Genomic DNA, 22,349 nt, shown 5'->3' on the forward strand with positions numbered 1-22,349 from the left:
TTTTGAAATTAAAATAAACTCAGTAAGCATAATTTAAAGGTTTTTGTTTAATAGTAATATAAATATTGTACCAGTCAGAATGCCCCCTCACTCTGGATGCTGTTGTCAGGCAGACACTGAGTTAAATGCTGTTTGTAAGCAGCCAAAAAACGCCCTGACTACTGCAAAGTGATTAGAAACTGACTTAAATAGGCGTGCTGGGTGAACCGCCAAAGGTACCTCAAATAGTTTCCCATCATGGATACTGTCTCCTCTACAAGAAGTACAGTCTCTGTCACCTCTTGTCCCCTTGTCTGTATGTGGCATGTCAATAGCAGATAGGTGCTAAGAGAAACTCAGGGTATTACAGCACCATATCCCTAGCCAACACATTGGAGAGACTGTCATCCACTAAAACTGAAACTGTGCCAGTGTGATTCACTTCATCTGTTGAAAAACCTGGTGTGTCCTATTTCAAGGGGATATAAACTCAAAAGAGTAGGAGTTTATTAATTATTGGTATATCAAATGTATGGCAAATAATGGTACTGCTTAAAAAAATGACAGCAAGGGATGGAAAGGATCGTCTTAACAGCTCAGTGTGTATGCTCAATGGCTATGTTCAACATGCTTGAGGCTATTTTGACAGCCATTGAAGAAAGAGGATTGAGAGGACCAGCTTTTTTCCAAGAACTAATTGGGGCCCTATATACTGTTTCCATTCAAATTTTATGGTAGAATCAATAGGGAATGTGCCTTCTGTGTGTACTTACAGGAGGAATTGTCCACAGTTTGTGAACAGCTGAGGATGCTGTTGGCCATGGTCATCTGTCTGCAGGCTGCTGCCCTGGGGTGTAGCAATGGTATGGAACACATTAGGTGTTGATTATTTTTCTCTTGGGCTGTAAAGCTGAGGCACCTCCAACATACCCGACTGGGGGAACCACACTTACCGCAGGGTGAGTGGAGAGTGAATCAGGGGCTGATTGCGTGCCCTCACCAATTCATCTTATGAATGGACAAGTGGCTGCACCTTTGACAGGATACAAACAGGTTAATTGGGGCCAGAAGTTTGCTATTTTTTAGCCTGCTACTACCAAAGGTCCAGAGTACAGTCATCTGCAAGCTGTGGATCATGTCAGCACCAATGATGCCACTTTGGTTGGGTTCTGAGGTCATCCTCACTTCGTACAGGCAGCTAGTGGAAGCAGTGAAGACTGCTGGCCTTGCTTGGAGGATGCAAGTAGGGCTTACAATTTGCAGTATTGTACCCAAACATTATCAGGGTCCTTTGGCTTGGAGGCAAGTGGAGGGTTTCAATTGACTGTTCTGTTGGATCCGTGACCATCTGTGCTGCACATTAATGGACCTATGTTATGGGATGGATAACTGAATGATTCCCCTTGATAGATCAGGGATGCACTACACAGTGGAGGTTACTTGGCTAGGAGAGTACTTGTGAAGTGTACATGGATGTTGCTCTTTTCTTGCAGGATATCCTGAGAACCATGAATGAAGGGCGACAGACAGGTTCACTGGTTTTAGCCACCCAGGAAGTGTTTGACAAAGTGCCCCCTGCAGATTGTTAATAAATGTCTGAGCATGTGGAATAGGTTCTCAGATATGCAAGTGGCTCAATGACCTTTTAAGTAGTAGAACCAAGTACATTGTCCAAAATGATGAGTGTTCATCAGAGACAAGGGTATCTTTGGAGTGGTACAGGGAAGTGTGATATGACCTACATAGTTCCCTATATACATAAATCAGCTAATGGACTGGATGAACAGTGGTCTGTAACTGTATGCTGATGACACTGCAGTGTGTGGGAAAGTGTAATCATCGAATGACTGTAGGATGACAGAGGATGACTTTTCTTCAGTGTGACAAATGGCAACTTGCTTTAATTGTAGAAAGATGTAAGCTAATGAAAATGCATAGGAAAAATAGTCTTGTAATTTCTGGATACAGTATAAATGATGTGCTGCTTGACACATTCATTTAAATTAAATGGCTCTGAGCACTATACGACTTAACTTCTGAGGTCATCAGTCACCTTTTAATTAAATATTTAGACATATCGTTACAAAGAGCAATGGCGTGAAATGAGCACATAAAGTTTGTTATATGGTATGTGAATGGTCAACTTTAGTTTATTTCTAAAGAAAGCCACATATAGAACATTTGTATAACCAATTCCTGAGTGCTGCTGAAATGTTTTGAGATCTCCATGAGGTCTGCGGTTAGATTTGTTACTGGTACGTTTGATTACCATGTGAGTATAATGGATATGCTGTGAAAACTCATATGGGAATCCCTGGAGGGAAAGCAATGTTCTTTTCATGAAAAATTATTTAGAACACTTAGAGAACCAGCATTTGTGATAGACTGCAGAATGACTCTACTACCACCAATGTCTATCTCATGTAACAACCACAAAGACAAGAGCCATTTTTCTCTAACACAGTTTGTGAGTGGAACAGGAAAGAGAATGACTAGCAGTTGTCCACCATGCACTCTATGTAGGCTTGAGGAGTGTGTATGTAGTTATAGGTGTAGACAGGGCTATAGATGCTGAATTAAATGCATTTGGCTGTCAAGAGCACAATACATGAAGTATTCAGTGACTACTGCACCACAGTCTTATTGAAAGACCTCACAAAACACAAAGAAATTCTGGTCATACGTAAAAGCTGTCAGAGGCAACAAAATTAACAAACACAAATGATAGCAAATTGTGAAGTACCAAAATATAGGCCAAATTGGTAGTATGAACAGACTAAAATTATCTTTATTTCATGCTGTTGAATACAATTGCAGACTTTTAATTCCTGATATGGTTCTACTGTTGAATCAAGTGCTACTTTCAGACTTATATAGTGTCAGTACAACTTTAAACTGTCAGTAACTACAGTCAGCATTTCTACCAGTCATGGGTTAGCCACTGATAACCTAAATGTTGAGCACCCCAATTCCCCCTTCCCCACTAAACACATGAGTCAACACACAATACATAAACATAATGTTTCTTAATTAGGATTTGTCATTCCATAATTTATTTTGGAACAGTAAAGAATAATAAAAGATATTTTTGAAAATTTTCTTCAGAAGGTTATGATATAAACATCACTACTCACTAACCATGTTATTAGTTTTTTCAGAAACACATTGCTTACAGAAAAAACTCAAAATAATAATGTCAACAAAGAATATCCGCTTCTGTCCCTCTAAAAAGTTCCAAAATAAGACAAATTCAATTTAAATGAAAACACCACTGTTTTATAGCACTTAAATTGCAACCTCAGAAAATATATTCATATATTTTAATTTACTTCTATTTTGAAATTTGGAGATTGTTCAGATTCATTCCTCAGGCAAGTTGGCACACAGCTGTTGTAACTGGTCCTTCATATATTTGCTACTTGCACTGGGGCAGGGTCGATGTCTGAGCTGGTCCCAGATAGGGGAGAGATCTGGGGATCCTGCTGGCCATGGGAGTACCCCAATATCATGCAAACAGTTTATACACACAATCATTGCCCTATTGAAAAATGATAACACAATACTGCCATGTGAGAGGTAACAAATGAGGACATGGAATGTCTGTGACATACTGTTGTGCCATCAGACTTCCCTTAATGATTATCAGCCATGATCTGAAGTCATGGTTCAATGGCTCCTCACACCATGACGCCAGAAGTAACATCACTGTGCTCTCCTAAACACTGAAAGAATTAGGCTGTTCCCCAGGTTACCACCGTACCCACTGACAATGGTCTCTCAGGGTAGTGCAGAACCAGACTTCATCACTGAATATGATGTGGCACCATTCATGCTTTGTGGACATGGCAACTCTCCAAACACAACTGTTTGTGTTGTAATGTTAACAGCAACCTATATATGAGGCAGTAAATTCCTAGTCTAGCTGCTGGTGGTCTCCAAACAATGGTGCAGAATGACACAGAATGTTGCAGGGAGTCCATTCCTTGTTCTTTGATGACAGGCACAGTTGTGAAAGGATTATAATGTGCTTCTTGCACAGTATGGTGATCCTCGATTGTGATGGTCAGATGTGGTTGACAGGACTCTTGATGATGAGTATGCTAGCCATCATATGCACATGCAGTCCAATATCAGGTAAGGCTACTGTAACATCAAAATGCCGCACAAATCTAGTATTGCATGATTTGACCAGCCGAGAAAAAGAAGACTCACAATGAGACCCCTTTCAGTCTCCATCAGTTGCTGATAATGTTATCTCACATGTGTACTCAATATATCCATGTCTTTTTCAGTGATCACTCAACATCTGACACTTTTAATGCCTCTTATATAACCTACCAGGTTTGGCAATGACACTAAACATGAACAGCACTAAGGAACTCAGGTGGTCATTTTACCTGTTATGAGAATTGTAACTCTAATATTTATGTACCTGTCAATGGTGTGTATGTGTATGAAGTCACAGTGACATCCAACCATGTCTTCTGGGTGCTTCACTTTTTTGTCAGACAGTGTATATAAGTCCAAATGATGCACTAATTATATGGTAGTATTTACAGTTGTTATTTAGATTTCAAATGTGCAACATGTAAGTTAGTTTTTCCAATTTTACCTTTTGCAAGATCTTTGAATGATGACATTATTTCAGTAAATGTGTATCTAAACATTTGAAATTTCATCAGAATTGTTTTTTTGTCATTTTCTGACATCTGCATTGTAATAGAAACAATTTTATGAAGCTGTTTCAAGGTATTATGAAAAGTTTTGAAGGATTACAAGAATAAGACAACTATTTTATCATTCATACTAGGTAGCAACCTATGACCTTCTAGGTGATGATGCCACTCTACTGCTGTCTTCAAGTATAGATGAGTATTAGCTAATATATACTGCAAGAATATTGATAAAACTGACAAACTGCAGGGACAGATCCCTAACTGGAAACTGAGGAATTAAGGTCCTATGAACATGTGTCTAGAAATGCATCGTTGCCATGGTAGATGGCGCTGATGAATGAAAGTCCCTCTGTCCGTGTCCTGTGTGTTCCTTGTATGTTGCAGGCCAAATGGTGTTTGTGTACAGCCAAGCATATGTAAATGGTCACGAGGCAGCACATCTATACCAAAATAAGCACCCTCACAGATATCAAACACATCACACAATATTTTAAGCCCTTTTTGGGTGTTTGTGTGATTGTGGGTCCTTTCAGATAGATGAGCATACAGGGAGGCAGAGGTCTGTGTGCACTCAAGATTTGGAGGACCAGGTTCTACAGTATATTGAGACAAACCCTAGTACAAGCTCCAGACAAGTGCCCACCAACATGGTATTAAATTTAAATGTCGTGCGACTAGGGCCTCCCGTCGGGTAGACCATTTGCCGGATGCTAGCCTTTCGATTTGACACCACTTTGGTGACTTGCATGTCAATGGGGAGGGATGAAATGATGATGATTAGGACAACACAGCACCCAGTCCCTGAGCGGAGAAAATCTCCGACCCAGCTGGGAATCGAACCCGGGCCCTAAGGATTGACACTCTGTTGTACTGACCACTCAGCTAACAGGTGCAGAAACATGGTATTAACCAAAGAACAATTATGTGTATCCTGCATAATAAGCACTGCTATCCCTATCACCTGCAATGAATGCAAGAATTATCAGCAGCAGATTTTCCTCTACAGGAAGGATTTTGTTGATGGATTCTGCACCAGTCCATCAAAATTATGGGATATCAGTCATTGTTCCTCTTCACTGATGAAGCAACCTGTATCAAAACTGGCATCATCAATCTGCATAACCATCATCTATGGGCTACAGATAATCCTCAAGGAATGGTTCAGGCATCTCATCAGCATTGGTTCAGCATCAATGTGAGGCCAGGGATTCTTGGTGACCTCATATATGGACCAGTTATTATTCCACAATCCCTTGACAGAGGAACATACATGGACTTTCTGTGGAATACTCTGCCTGGACCACTTGAGAATGTGCCTTCGGCAGTATGACAGGTTATATGGTTTCTACATGATGGAGCACTACCCAACACCTGCATAACAGTTCATTGACACTTCAACACCATCTTTCCCGGGCATTGCATAGGATGTGGAGAGCCCTGTAGCATGGCCTGATAGATCACCAGACTTAAATCTCCTGGACAGTTACCTCTGGGGCATCTGAAAAGCATTATGTATGCTGAACCAGTTCCTGACTTGCAGACCCTTCAACAGCATGTTCACAATGCCTGTGACACTATTTGAAGAGAGGTTCGAACATCCAAAAGAGTGTGGCAATCCATGACATGACATGTTCACTATGCCTGTGACGCTATTCGAAGAGAGGCCCAAACATCTAAAAGACTATGGCAATCCATGACATGAAATGTGTGAACAGGTGAATTCTATCCCACAGAGGGCACTTTGAACATCTATATCTACATCAATGTGATGCTGCTCTTGCTGTGTTCTGGGATGATTTGTTGTCATTGCATGTACACCATCCATTTCCAGACACACATTCATAGGACCTTTTCTCCTCCATTTCCAGTTAGGAATCTGCTCCTATAGTTTGTCAGTCTTGTTGATGTTCACCCTGTATATTTGAAATGACAGTGTCACAAGCAAAATTAGTGTAGAACGTACTAGAAAGGTATTATTACAAACTAAAATTTGTGACTCATAAAAATTACTGTGAAATTTTTTTGCATGTTTGAAATGCTTTGAAAGCAGGGCTAATTAAGGGAAAGTAGTGTCTCAACTGGTTTGCTCATCTGGGTTCTTATATCTTGGATACTTAATGGGAAAGTGCAAGTGCTTCAAACTCAAACTGCGGGTAGCAAAGCCAAAGCAGAAGAGCTGAAAACTCTGTTTTCAAATGTTCCTTTACAGAGGAAGATACAGAAACTTTGCCTGAGTTTAATTCTCACACTACTATAAAATGGGTAATATAGATATTGTCGCATCACTGTGGTGTAGCAGTTATGATACTAGACTGTTGCAGGGCGGGTCCTTGAGTTCAAAACTCACTTGAACTGCAAAATTTTAATTTGTATATTTGGTACAAGGACATTCTATAAGTATCCACAAATATCAAGAATCATTGTACTGAAAAGTTCTGTTACTGTATATATATCGTATGTGTTCTGGCCGGAGGCAGTTCACTCCGCGCTCTGTGCCGAATAAACCTTCGTTAAGTGAGGTTAGTGCTTGTCATTCATCTAATTACACCTTCTTCTACATGACATTATTCTGGTAGAGATGCTGGGTATTGAAACGTGTGATAGTGCACATTATCGACAACACAGTGGCTCCCATCAAGCCACAACAGAGCTGCCGTTTATGTGGTGAGAAACCCAAGTTCGAGCCATATTGAATAGATCACAGTCTATCAGAGACAGAAGAAGAAGAGGATGTTATGATGACAGCAACTGTATGCCACCACATGAGACATCCTTCTGGGTTCTCTGGTGATGATGACCAAGATCCAAAAAAGTGGCTGAATGTATATGAGCGTACAGCCAAATTTAACAAATGGGATGACACCATGTGTTTGGCTAATGCATTTTTCTACTTGGAGGGCACTGCCAAGCAATGGTATAAGAACAAAGAGAAGAATTTCACAATCTGGGATGTATTCCAGGCAGAACTGTGCAAGTATTTCGGCGACACACAATGACAGAAGTGTAAAGCTGAAGATAAATTAAAGTACAGGGCACAGTGTCCAGGAGAAACGACAGCATCCTACATTTAAGGCCTCTTCGAGCTCTGTAAAATAGTGGCTTCTAGAATGAAGGAGGAAGATAAGGTTGCACATCTCATGAAGGGTGTTGCAGAGGATATGCATCAAGCCCTACTCCTGAAGGAGGCTTCGACAGCAGACGACTTCGTAAAATGGTGCCAGTATATCGAGACAATGCATCAGAAAAGAATTACAAGCAAGATATTTGAATGCCTTCCAAACATCGTACTGATGTCTGTGATGGGGGAAGGAACTGATTTCACAAGTGTTCTTTGTCAGATAGTGAGAGAGGAAGTTCAGAAGTCGCTTGGATTGCACGGCGAGCTGAAAACTGAGACGTTTCAAGAGGTCATAAGGAAGGAAGTGGTACAAACATTGAACCCAGTCTCTTTTCCTTCATTTCCCTTTAAAACAGTGAAAAAGTCAAAACCCAGGTGAAGTTACATTCCTACAATGCTGCATGAGAGACCTGTTAGGGCACCAAGGAAGACTGACGTCTGGAGGACCCACGATGACCAACCAGTATGTTTCCACTGCAGATGCCTGGGACATGTGGTGTGCTATTGTCAAGAAAGGTGGCAGATATTTGATGACACCTGTGCCAGAAGACAGCAGACCGATCTTAGATGGCGCCAACTCCGGGATGACGAAGATGAACAAGAAGATGTGAGTGCAGGAGGATGTAGGTCAACATTGCCCGAAGCTAGCCACTGGATAGAACACTCCCCAAAACGCCAATCAAGGTCTCCATCACCGTTTAGAAGCACCAGCTGATCACCTGGTGTGACCTTCCTTGGATGTGAGGCCGCCGCAGAGAAAAATCTTCCACCGTCGATCACTACAAAAATGATAGTAAACTACGTCGATATCCTCATGGATGGCTGACCAGCCCAAGCTCTTGTGGACTTTGGAACATCATATTCAGTCATTTTGGAGAAGTACTGTCACCAGTTGCAGAAAACAGCATTCGCCGACAGCAAAACATCTCTGCTGAAAGTAGCTAATGGGAAATATCTAAAACCTAAAGGAAGATGTGTCATTCGTGTGGGTACAAGCCCTTAGAGTTCATCATCTTACAAGATTGTAGTCATGACATCATTCTCAGATGGAACTTTTTGAAAGCTTCTCAGGCAATTATAGATGGTGGTCACTCGAAGATTATACTAGATGAGATGAGACACTGTGGACAGGAAGATGCACATCCAAGTGTGTGGAGACTATGTGTGCTGGATGAAGTGATCATTCCTACAGTCAGCACTAGAAAGATAACTGTCACGTGTCATGCCATGCATCAACCCATGGATCTTGTAGTGGAATGTAAGAGAAGCATACCACTGAAGAATAACTTGGTCATCTCAGCCTCTGCCGTCTTGTTTAACAATGGATTTGGTGAATTGTGGGTAGTTAACTGTCGCCGAGAACCGCAGATCCTTCCAAGATGCACGTGCATAGCAAATGCTGAGCTGTTAATTTCTGGACAGCTGAGCGTCATAGAGACCTCCCATGCTGAGGCTGTGGGCGAAATTGGTGCTACCATTATGAGACAAGATCTTCTAGCCTGACTATCACCAGATCTCACAAAGGAACAACAGAAGAAGCTAATTGCCATTCTTCAAGAGTTTTCTGAATGCTCCAATCCACAGGTGAAGGGCAAATTAGAAAAATCAACAGTGAAGCACAGGATTAGCACTGGAGACCGTCAACCAATAAGCCAGAGAGCATACCATGTGTCAGCAATGGAATGTTGAATAATTCGTGATGAAGTAGAGAAAATGATGAAGAATGACATCATTCAGCCTTCACAGAGCCCGTGGTCATCACCAGCAGTTCTCATCAGGAAGAAGGATGGCAGTTGGTGCCTTTCTGTTGGTTATAGGAAGCTTAATAAGACAACTAAAAAGGACATTTACCCTCTTCCACGAATTAATGATACACTAGATTATCTGAAGGGGGCTAAGGTTTTCTCAACCATGGACATGTACTTGGGATACTGGCAAATTGAATGTATTACCTTGAATTTAACAGTAGGTTGACACACAGTCAGGGTGGGTTCAGAAAATATAATTCTTGTGAAAAACAACTAGCTCTTTATTCACATGAAGTAATGAGTGCTATTGGAAGGAGATCTCAAATTGATTCCATATTTCTAGCTTTCCAGAAAGCTTTTGACACTGTTCATTGCAAGCAACGTTTAATCAAATTATGTAACTATGGAGTATCACCTTAGTTTTACAAGTGGATTCCTGATTTCCTGTCAGAAAGGCCACAGTTCATGGTAATTGAGAGAGTCATTGAGTAAAATGGAAGTGATATCTGGTATGCCACAAGAATATGTTATAGGCCCTCTAAATCTTCCTGGTCTATATAAATGATTTAGAAGATGATCTGAGCAGCTGTCATAGATTGTTTGCAGATGATGCTGTCATTTAACTACTCATAAAGTAATCAGATGACCAAAACCAATTTGTACAATAAGTTAGAAAACATATATGTATGGAGTGCAAAGTGGCAATTGGCCTTAAACAATAAAAAGTGTGAGGTCCTTTACATAAGTACCGAAAAGAATCCATTAAATTTGGATACACAATAAATCACACAAATATAAAGATTTTCATTTCAACTTAGTACCTGGGGATGATAATTATAACAATTTAAATCAGAACCATGACAAAGAAATTATTGTAGGGACTTGAAACCAAAGACAGTGTCTTATATACAGAACACTTAGAAGATGCAACAAATATACCAAAGACATTGTCTGCATGAGACTAGTCTGTCCTCTTCTGGAGAACTGTTTCATGATGTGGGATCCACATCAGATAGGATTGATGGAGTACATCGGAAAAGTTCAAAGAAAGGCAGCTCATTTTATATTATTGTGATATAGAGGAGAAAGTATCATGGATGTGATATTCAAGTTAGGATGGCAACCATTGAAACAATGGCATTTTTTGTTGCAGCAGGATATTTTCATGAAATTTCAATCACCAATTTTCTCCTCCAAATACAAAAATATTTTGTTGGTGCCTACCTACACAGGGAAAAATGACCACTGTAACAAAATTGAAGAAAGCAGAGCTTGTGTGGAAAGATTTAAGTGTTGAATGGAATGGTAGAGAAATAGCTTGAAGTTAGTTCAATGAACCCTCTACCAGGCACTTAGCTGTGAATTGCAGAGTAGTCAGCTAGATGTAAATATAGATGTAGGATCTTTACATATCACTTATTAACTGTTGTGGGCAAATTAAATCTAAATTTCTTTCACACAATATTTTTACAGAATGCTTTTCTAAAGTCAATATAGAGTCCATTTAGACAAACACAGCTGTTTCTTTGAGAAGAATTTATTGAGAAGAATCATTTTGATTTAGAAATAGCTTCAGAGGTGACCAGATAAGGTACTCTTTCTTGCACAGGACAGTGGGAGGCTCTGATATAAAGTTATGACCACTGTACAATTTCTGAAACTTCAAGAGGGTTTGCATTTAACACATTTTGTTTAAATATGAGTCCTCAGTGTTTGCTTAATCTGCCTTATTGCAACTGAAACTCACTGACATGCACTGGCAAGTGTGAACACTGTTCATGTACAGAGGAAACTGACTTGTTTACCTGATACATCCATTTTGGTGTTCTATGGTTTTCCAGTATTTTTCCTGGTGAATGCTGGGAAGACAAGTATTAAGATGTCATGGTCAATGCCTTTCCCTATCTTTGCCCATCATTAAAAATTGCTAAATTAAGTACATTATTGTCCCGCATGATTAATAATTTTACTATTCTTGTGTTTCCTGTTATTATCTTTTTGGAATTACACAGTTACATGCTTTTATTATCCTGTTTTGTTTTCTCTCAGTAAGTTATAACATATTCTGTGAGACTGTGCCACATGCTTTTATTATCCTGTTTTGTTTTCTCTCAGTAAGTTATAACATATTCTGCGAGACTGTGCAACTAACAGAGAGGTCCAGTTGAATAAAATTTAAATAAATTAGAGTATGTTTGCAGATGATCCCAGCACTGTGATTAATTTTTTTATCAATCTCCAACACCAATAACATCCTAGCACTGGCCTTAAATTGTTTGCAGCCTCAGACAACCTAAGGATGACCAATGTCATTCTGTTCAGTTTCATCCACAATGCCTGAGAGGAATTTTTAGTAAAGTACAATAAGCATAAACTACTTACACAAATATGTGCAAGTAATAATGTCTTATGAATTTACTTTCATACAGTTTTTTTTTTTTTTTTTTTTTTAACTGTACAGTCTCTGCCGCACAGAGAAGAGTGTCATAAGTAGAATTATTTGTAAGGTAAGCCAGGAAAGCTTCTGCTGTAAACTGTTAAGGCAGCTCCAATTATTAACTGTTGCATAAAAATACATATTTTCCTTTATTTACTTCATTATAAAGGAACTTATGAAAATAATATCTCCATATGCATGACACCACATCAAAAATGGCATTCACTGTGTATTTAAATAAACCTGTCGTTAGTGCAAAGGGATGTTTAGTATGGTGCTGTCAAAGTTTTAATTCTTAGAAGCTTCCGACACAAGGAATGCTATTCCATGGGTTGTATGAATAAAATGGAGAATGTACATTATTCTTAGACTTTCAGAGCAGATTCTCAGTTTCACATGAATAAACCAAGTCAGAGAATGTGCTTCACCTGAGAATGTTCCCAGCTTGAGTAGAGTGTGAGACGGGAACTGTTCAGTGTGAAGAACATTCTCCACTTTCATATGAATTCTTGCAAGCTGAGAACATTCTCCATCTTTTGAAGTGAGCTCTGAAGCTTATTTTAAGTTGAGTACATTCTGTTGAAATTTAATTTTACTGAGGTTTTCTTTCAGTAAAAATGGCAGAATTTATGTTGCTAAGAAGACAAAAAAGATACACTTAGCCTAAATAATTACTGTAAAGAGAAACAACACAAGTTTATACAGGTTTAACAACGAAAACTTTTTTTGGCTGCAAATCTCTTCCTTCCTGAAAATCATAAAAGAAGAGGTGGTAGCCTTTCAAATCAAGTGAAAATTAAAACAGTCTTACATTATTTAGTGCATCCAGGTTTTTGAACTTGTCTAGGTGAAGACTTAGGTTACTCTAGATAACTATGTCACTGACATTTTCAAATGTTCTCCATCATGTTAGACAAAAAGCACCTTCTTGGATTCAGTTTCCCAGAATCAAGGAGAACTAGAAACAGTAATAGTATCAGTTTCCTTGTGCATTGGGGGCCCTCAATTGCACACACATATCAGTTATGAAACCTTCTGCACATGGGAATGAATACATTGACCAAAGGGTCTTTCCTAGTGTCAATGTGCAGGCAACATGTACTTATAGTAAAATTTTTACTGGTGTCAGTGCTTCACGGCCTGAGTCTATACATGATGCTAGGATATGGAGAAACTCTAATGTTTGCCAGACAGTAAGAAAGAACCAGTGTAATGCTTTAATTTTAGGAGATGAAGGTATGGCACTGCACCATGGTTGAGGACACCATTCCAGCATCAACAAACACCTGATGAGAAGACATACAACAGAATGTGGCATGGCAGAATGAAGCTGTTTTGGAAAATCAGTGGAGGAAATGATTATTTCATTAAATAATTACAATGACTGTGACAGTGATCCTGCAAGCATCTGTCATAACACAGAGAGTGATATCTGTGGAGTTTTCCCATTATCATCATAGAAATGAAGCACAAGCAGATTGCGCAACATGTGACTCAGTTGCCCATAAGTATGACAACAGCTGGGCTGAACTGTCAACCTCACCTGAATACATCACCTTTTAAGTGTGAATATATTACTCACTTATACTTTTTTTGCATTATAAAGGCATCTTCAAAAGAATTTATTAGTATCTAAATGAAACATGATATACATTTCACTATTTGTTACATATGATGTGGCATGCTACACATCCAGGACAAGCTTACTGGCATTACTGTATAGATATAAAACATATAATAAAATAACTCGATACAGAAAACTTTCTCAAGATAACTTTCATGGTTTAACAATAAATAAGTAAGAATGAAGTACCATGCTTATTTTATTCTGATATAAGTATATGTATGAACAACCAAGACTGCTTACATGCTGTAACATTCATCTGTATTCTCAATAAATTATTGTTTTATCAGATGCTACCCTTCAATACAGAAATAAGTTAAGTGGCAATACTATGAAAAGGTTAGCTGCTACTCATCATACAGCAGACATGATGAGTCGCAGAGAAGCACAACAAAAAGACTGTTGGAAAGTTAGCTTTCAGCCAACAAGGTCTAGACAACACACAAACGCACATTCTCACACACACACACACACACACACACACACACACACACACACACACACACACACACGACATAATCTCTGGCAGTTCGAGGCTGAGACTGTCGTCATGTGTGTGTGAGTTACGTTTGTGTGTGTTTGTGTGTGTGTGTGTGTGTGTGTGTGTGTGTGTGTGTGTGTGTGTGTGTGTGTTGTGTGTGTGTGTGAGTGTTGTCTATTTTTGACAAAGGCCATGTTGGCCTAAAGCTAACAGTCCTTTTGTTGTGCCTTTCTGAGACTCAGCATCTCCACTATATGGTGGGTAGCAAGTATCCTTTTCATAACATTGTTACATTTCATCTTGGATTTTCCATTGTTTGAAATAAGTTAAGTGATGTATATAACAAAAAAATATATGTTTCTTCACTTCAGTATCATTTGAGATAAATAAAGGAAATTTTACATAGGACATATCTTAAAAAGTTAGGCATCAAAATAAATAAATTTATCTGATTCATGAGTGGGAAATCTGAGATTTTTACTATTATGGTGCATTTTTGTGCAAACTAACTTATGTATACAACAGTATGAATGCATGTACTGACTACAGAACGTAAAAAAGTGTGTGAGAATGCTGAAAATATAAACAAACATAAGATAAAACAAACATAATTATTCTGTACTTAAGTTCTTTGATAGTACCTTCAGGACATAGTATATCTGAAGCAGTCTGCATACGCCAACTAATGAAGGAGGCATAACAGGAACTACAAGGCTTTGTGCGGAATCCCACTTGGATCGAGTGTTTGGATGGACTGGGTCACCTCTGTACTCCAGAACTAGATGCTGAACTTCCTTATTGACACCTAACACTCCACGGTCTATGAAATACTCCACATACTGAAAAAAAGAAAATAATGGAAATATACAATAGTGGATAGATGAACTCAGCACACTCAATAAAATCAAATAGACTAATGACAAAGATAAATTCTGACATTAATACCTTTTCCCTAGCTAACACTTTCAATCTTTAGAAATTTGGGTTTTGTAGACAAATTATTATTTAGTCATTATCTGTAAGAGATTTCAAACTCTCAAACTGCAATATCAAACTGTGAGCAAGAAATATGCATGACAACCAAAATGGCAAGTACAGTTGACAAAATGCAAACTGTTGGCAGAAAGTGCCTGTCAGATCCAAAGTCTGATAGAGCACTGATGCAAATGAAATGTAACGTGCAATATGCAGAAAATATGCAGAAGAGGGACTGTTACTTGATGTATTACCCAAAATGGTTCTGTCTGTATTCTACACCTATTCCAAGAAGCTCTAGGTATGCTATGTTGATCTTTTACAAAAAAAAATTTTGCTGGTCATTACTGTAGCTGAATGGTCAACCTGTAAGTTGCAACAGTTTCTGTCACAGGAGACACATACTGCATGGGAAATATCCCTCTATTTTGATAATGTGCAGTGAATTTTCCCTGTAGCTATGATAGCTTTTAGGCTACAAGCCAATGAGGGGCACTTTTGATGGGAGGAATGACCAAATTAGCTGCAACAGCACTCAGCAGACTATTTATCATATTTTTGTTATACATTTTATACACTAATTTTCAAAGTGTGGAAGAATAGCTACCATTAAAAAAGATATGTAAATAGTTCTACCATCTGAAGGTGGCTTATCAAACTTTATACCATACTGTCATGTTTTGAACTTAATTTATCCATTTTGTATGAAACTTGGTAAGGTCAGTGATTGTATTACTAAATTTATTACACAGTCTTTCTGCTTCAGTAAGCTTTCACAAGTCTATGAGCATAACATGTTTTTACAGCACACTGCTACCCTCAGGTGCTTTAGAGTTATATGTACATTAATGTTTAGTAATACACACATCAAAAAAGTTTTGCATCACCCTGGTTCCCATAACTCCTGAAGATAGACATTAACTGTGGATATTGTATCACAGACACAGTCCCTTTGACTGTTCAGAGATGTCACTAAAACCACTCAAAGACGTAAACAACCATGCATGAGTAGCACCTATTAGATGGAGGGGGTCTGACAGCTGATCATTTCCAATCATTCCAACAGGAAGGAGGTACACGGCTCATTTTGTCTGTAGTTCAATCATGCCTAGATGGTCAATACCACTGTATAATCATGTCTGCATTGTTATTTTGTGCCACGAAGGGCTCTCAACAAGGGAAGTGTCCAGGCATCTTGGAGTGAACCAAAGCGATATTGTTTGGAGATGGAGGAGGGACGGAGAGACAGGGACTGTCAATGACATGCCTCGCTCAGGCCGCCCAAGGGCAACTACTGCAGAGGATGACCACTACCTATAGATTATGGCTCGGAAGAACCCTGGCAGCAGTGCCACCATGTTGAATAATGCTTTTTGTGCAGCCACAGGACCACATATTATGACTCAAACTTTGTACAATAGGCTGCATGATGTGCAATGTCACTCCCAATGTCCATGGTGAGGTCCATCTTTGCAGCCATGCAGCATGGTACAGATGGGCCCAAAAACATGCTGAATGGACCGCTCAGGGTTAGTATCACATTCTCTTCACCAATGAGTGTCGTGTATGCCTTCAACCAGACAATCATCTAAGATGTGTTTGGAGGCAATCTGGTCAGGCTGAACACCTTAGACACACTGTCCAGCGAGTGCAGCCAGGTGGAGGGTGCCTGCTGTTTTGGGGTGGCATTATGTGGCAATGACATACATCACTGGTGGTCATAGAAGGAGCCGTAATGGCTGTACAATTCGTGAATGCCACCCTCAGTCTGATAGTGCAACCATATCAGCAGCATATTGGCAAGGCATTTGTCTTCATGGATGACAATTTGCACCCCCATCGTGCACATCTTGTGAATGACTTCCTTCAGGATAATGACATCACTTAACTAGAGTGGCCAGCATGTTCTCCAGAAATGAACCCTACCGAACACGCTTGGGATGGACTGAAAAGGGTTGTTTATGGACAACATGACGCACCAACCACTCTGAGGGATCTACACCAAATCACCGTTGAGGAGTTGGACAGTCTGGACCAACAGTGCCTTGATGAACTTGTGGATAATATACCACAACAAATACAGGCACACATCAATACAAGAGGACATGCTACTGGGTATTAGAGGTACTGGTGTGTACAACAATCTCTAACACCACCTCTGAAGGTCTCGCTGTACGGTGGTACAACCTGCAATGTGTGGTTTCCATGAGCAATAAAAAGAGCGGAAATGATGTTTATGTCATCTCTATTCCCATTTTCTGTACAGGTTCCAGAACTCTCAGATGCAAAACTTTTTTTTATGCGTGTAGATTCTTTTGGAGTATGATGAGCTCTATTTGCTGGATGTGCCAGTGATGTGATGAATCAAAATTAATCCATTTTTGCTGAATATGTATTTCTCTGGCACACAGAGCACAAGAACAATCACAATACCATCGTGCAATATTTTCACATTGAGTTATTTACATTTTCTTTCCATGTAAAAAGCTGGAAGTGAAAATTTAAAGTGATTGTGTTATGTTTATTCTACTGCTCTGTGTGCCAGATAAACACATACTCAGCATAAATGGACAAATTTCAGTTCATAACCTCACTTGTACATCCAACAAATTAAACTCATCACACATCAAAAGAATCTATTACTATAAATTGAGGTATATGTATTTGTGAAGCATCTGAGGAAGGCAACATGCTGCCAAATTATGTTATGCTGATAAATACTGGTAAAAAGTGACTGAGGCAGAAAAATTATTTTATAAATGCTGTCATCTGCAGAACTTATAGTATTTGGGCTACCAGAAATGTGTTGTTATGAGGCAATTTGACGTACACATGACTAATTGTGGTGAAATTGATTTATTGAACTTTCAAGCCATCATAACAAAATTGGCAGTGGATGAGTGATTCAATGAAGAAATGACATGTAGAAAGCTTTAACAATTTTATTACAAGTAATCAGACATTATCATGTTGAAATGCAATAAATCATGGCTCTGTGAAAGATGGGACTGGGCTCCAGTTTCTAAGGGTTCCTTGGCATACTGGCTGTAGTGACAATACTCACAGTTCTTAACAGCTGAGTTCACCAACAATACCTGTAATACTTCAGGTGCTGTTTTCAGATCTGGAAATGAAGCAGACTTCAACCGAGCCTGTTTCACCTCTGTGGTAGTACAACATAAATATCAAACTTGCCATTTACCATAACATCACAATATCTATGAGAAGTCAACAATGTAGAACATGATAAGGAAGGACTCTTGCAAGAACTACACATATTATATGTTTTCATGAGCAGTTTGCAGCTATACTTGCTGATGTTTATGATATGAGGATATTCTGCATGGGGAAATGGCTTCATCCAGTTCTATTAAACACAAAAAATATGAGTTTTGTAATAGACCATCTGATACCTGTGACAGTACTGCCATGTTATGCTGAGATTCAAGAAGTGGCTCTACGGATTATCACCATTATGTTTATGGGATGGGTGTCAATCAAAAGGGCTGCTAAATTCTACACCACAGGCTTTTAATCCTTCCAGTTTTCTTCAGTTCTCTATTTTCACTTTCCATCATAGTCATGTTCTTACATCCCCGCTCCCCAAAAAAAAGAAACCAAAAAAAAAAAAGAAAAAAATACAATAATGTGATAAAATAACAAGCCTTCTTCCTGCATTTGAACTATTTTTTCTTCATAAGACTTTAAATTTTCCTACATCATGATACGAACAGTGACCACCACTGCACTGTTTCAGGATTACTGGTGCTACGCAATCTGTCTACATCCTCAACAGTTCCCTATCTGTTCAACTCACAAAGCTATTCACAAAACATGATGGAGTCCAAAAGCTGACACTCCATTTCTAATTATTTTATTTTACTTTTCTCAAAATTTTCACTTATCCCTGTTGATTCTGCGCTCCTTTTATCACTAAAACTATTTCTGTTGAGGATCTGTATGAACTTATGAAACATTGGTTATGAAATGTAATCATCAGGAGAATAACATGTTTATTAGAATCCCTATATATATGGTACAGTTCTCTTGTGCTTGCTCACAATGAAATAGTGATTTGTTTCCCTTCTTTTAAGCATTTTCAGTCAATAACACACTTTCATTTGTTGGCATGGTATGTATGTGCAAAGTTTTACCATAGAATCTCTACTTCTGCACCATTATGAAACTGTCATTTTATCATTATTTTAAGTATAACATAATGGTGCTAAAGAAGTATATACCATCAGCTTCTTATTCTGGCATGGCCTCTGTCAAGCAGAATTAATGTTTTTTTTATACGATGTATACAGCAGCATCAGTCAATATCTTGTCACTGAACAGGCTAAGGAACATAACAGTTGGGATATGAGTCATTGTTTCACTACAGAACTCATATGAAATTCCTTCTAAGCTCCAGTGTATCTGAACACCAGAGAGGAGAAGTGACAGTCCATCATATACTCAAGTTTTGTCATTCAGCTAGAACTGATTTGAACTCATCCTCCTAATTATCTCCATTATCATCCACAGCCTTAATGAAGTGTTTCAAAGATTAAAGTGCATTTCAAAAGTTTCTTTTATGATTAGACTTGCCTCAGCCTCTTGGCAGGTACAACTCTTTCATCATGGATATTGTTAGTATTCAGTTTTGTAACTACCTGTTGTAGTATGCATACACATTGTACAGCAGACCAAAATGTGCATTCTGGTAAAAAGTGTTGGGACTAAGGCATTTTCCCAGATTATTCTTCTTCACAGTGAGAAATGTATTTGTGTATCTCAAAAGCTTTGAAACCAAGAGAGATATACTAGTGGGTTGAAGTTTTAAGATAAGTCATAAGTCATGACCAGGCGGCTCACCTATAAGAGCATTTCCCATTACTGGTACCTGCAAGTGTCTGTGTTTGAGTCTGAGTCTACTTTACAATTTTTTGTAAGCCCAGAAATTTCTGGCAGTACATATGCAGAGTTTTTAATTTTGAGTGAAACATGTAACTGTGCAAAAGTATGCTTTTAAACAAAATTTTATGACATTAGAAGTGAGTGCCAGAATGTAACTTAGGATTAGATATTTCACATTCATAGAGAGAGTTTTGTAATATGAGCTTTTTGTAGCATCCTGATGTGAATTAATACATCAGTATGGAAAACATGAGACCTGTCTATCACACAGTTTTACACTGTCATGAATGTTACTGATGAACTATGCTTGAAAGATTATGTTGAACATAGAATTTTAGTTGACTGTTGTCTCTAGACTTTCTGTTTTTATTTACAGACCAACTGAATTTTTTGAGAGGCTCTAGTAAGATTTAGAATTTTTTTCTTATCTTCATATCTCTCTCTTATTCTTTTTCTCCACCACAAATCTGTATCTTGTTTGATAATGATTCTAGTGGGATTATTTCTAGTTAAAAAGTATCTTATTTGTTCCAAATAATTAGAAACAATTTCTCAGACTTCCTATTTTTTGCACTTATAGCACTCTTATCAAGAGTTATTATTATGTGGAACTAGTGTGCACATGACTTATGCCATTATAAGTTTGATCGCAAACACTAGGTAACTCAGGTACCACTAAGTATCTGATTTCCTGCAAAGAGCTATACTAAATAGTTAGTCACAATTGACAATGTAACACTTACTTGTATGACTTTCACTTTAAGTCGGACAATTTCTTCTCCTTGGTTGTCAATGTTTGCTCTCAGTTTAATTGATTCACCACACACATATGCTGAACGCTCAAGTTGAGTCCTTAATACAACTGGTCCCTTTTCACAGCACAGGCAGCATTTGGTCCGTTTGTCTTGTCCTATCATTGGTTTCTGTTAACATTTACATTTAATTATTGTAGATTGGTGGCTACTATACATCATAAAACTCACAATAAATACTAATAATGCTGAAAAAATACCAGAATGTAAATTTTATGTTGCATTAAAAAGTAGTGAAGTGAAGCAGTGAATAAGAAAGATGACCCCCATCTGCAGCACCACTCATTTTATTCTTGAGTATCTTCCATTTTGTCTACAATATAATTGCTGTTTATTTGTTACTGCCCATTTATTATGAGTATATACAGGGTATCCCATTTATCTTCACCACCCTAACTAACTGTTTGTCCAGATGAAAATTACAAGATGTTTCAAGCAAATGTTCTTTACCTGTCAGGGGGACAGCAATCAGCATGATTGCCTTCATTGTAGCTTTGTTTTTTACGAAGATATAAACAGCGGTATGACTTTTTAAAATGACACCCTGTATTTTTTATTTGGTGATTTATTTCCTCTCCTAATGACCTATTCAAAAATGTATCACAGTGTACTATCCAGTGAAACACAACGTTATTACTTACATAACACAACATTGACTTTGAGCATGGGATCACAAACTTGTCCACTTGTTGGAACAGTCAGAAGACAAATGAAAACCAAGTAGAGACATAACACAAAATTGACTTTGACTCTCCTGTACAATTGCCCAGGAGTAGAACATTCATAGGCACTCAAAGTGGTGACCCTGGACACTGATACACTGGTGCACTCATTGAATGAAAGAATTATTTACTGCTTCCACTGTTGGCTGCTGAAGAGAATTACAAGCAAGTGCAATAAGTTCCTGCATGTCCTCTGGAGTTGTTGGAATACCATGATAGACAAGTCTTCAATGCATTAACAAAGAAAAAAGTCTACAGGATTGAAATCAGGAGACCCAGCAGGCCAAGTAACTGTTCCTCCTCGACCAATCCAGCTGGCAGGATACCTTCAGTTCAGAACATGATGTGCACCCAAGGCATTATGAGCTGGACAGCCATCGTGTGGATACCACATAAGCATTCTGGTTCTTAGCGGCACTTCATCCAGAAGAAGAGGAAAAATTAATCTGAGGAAGTTGGCATACACTGTGCCATTTAGACTATCATTGATGAAATACGGGTCAATGATTGTAGAACCAAACATCCCACACCAGACGTTAACTCTCCATTGACGCTGATGTTCCACCTGTCTAAGCCATCATGGATTGTTGCTGGACCAATAATGTATGTTCCTTGTGTTTACCTGTCCTTTGTTTGAGAAGGAACATTCATCGGTAAACAGAACACTGGAGAAGAAGTTCGGGTTGATGAGGATTTGCTGCTGTGCCCACTGAGAGAACTGTACATGATACTGGAAATCATCCCCTTGCAATTCTTGATGTAGGTGTACATGGTAAGGATGGAACTGGTGACATGTAAGAAGATGATGTACACTGGTTTTAGGAATTCCAACCTCATGTTCAAGCTGTCGTGTGCTCACATGTGAATTCATAGCA

At 38.7% G+C, this 22,349-nt stretch overlaps 1 protein-coding gene across 3 annotated transcripts in view; it reads right to left on the minus strand.

Moving 5' to 3' along the window:
• Positions 1-22,349, minus strand: part of LOC124555498 (arrestin domain-containing protein 2-like) — a 237,641-nt gene that overhangs the window by 47,824 nt on the left and 167,468 nt on the right. For all 3 annotated transcript variants that reach the window (XM_047129425.1, XM_047129423.1, XM_047129424.1), the window contains 2 exons: positions 20,684-20,863; positions 14,705-14,902 (listed from right to left, as the gene is read on the minus strand). In XM_047129425.1, coding sequence (XP_046985381.1) covers positions 14,705-14,902; positions 20,684-20,863 — 378 coding nt within the window. The remainder of the gene's footprint in view (positions 1-14,704; positions 14,903-20,683; positions 20,864-22,349) is intronic.

This window comes from Schistocerca americana, chromosome X (assembly GCF_021461395.2).
Source record: "Schistocerca americana isolate TAMUIC-IGC-003095 chromosome X, iqSchAmer2.1, whole genome shotgun sequence".
Taxonomy (NCBI): Eukaryota; Metazoa; Arthropoda; class Insecta; order Orthoptera; family Acrididae; genus Schistocerca; species Schistocerca americana.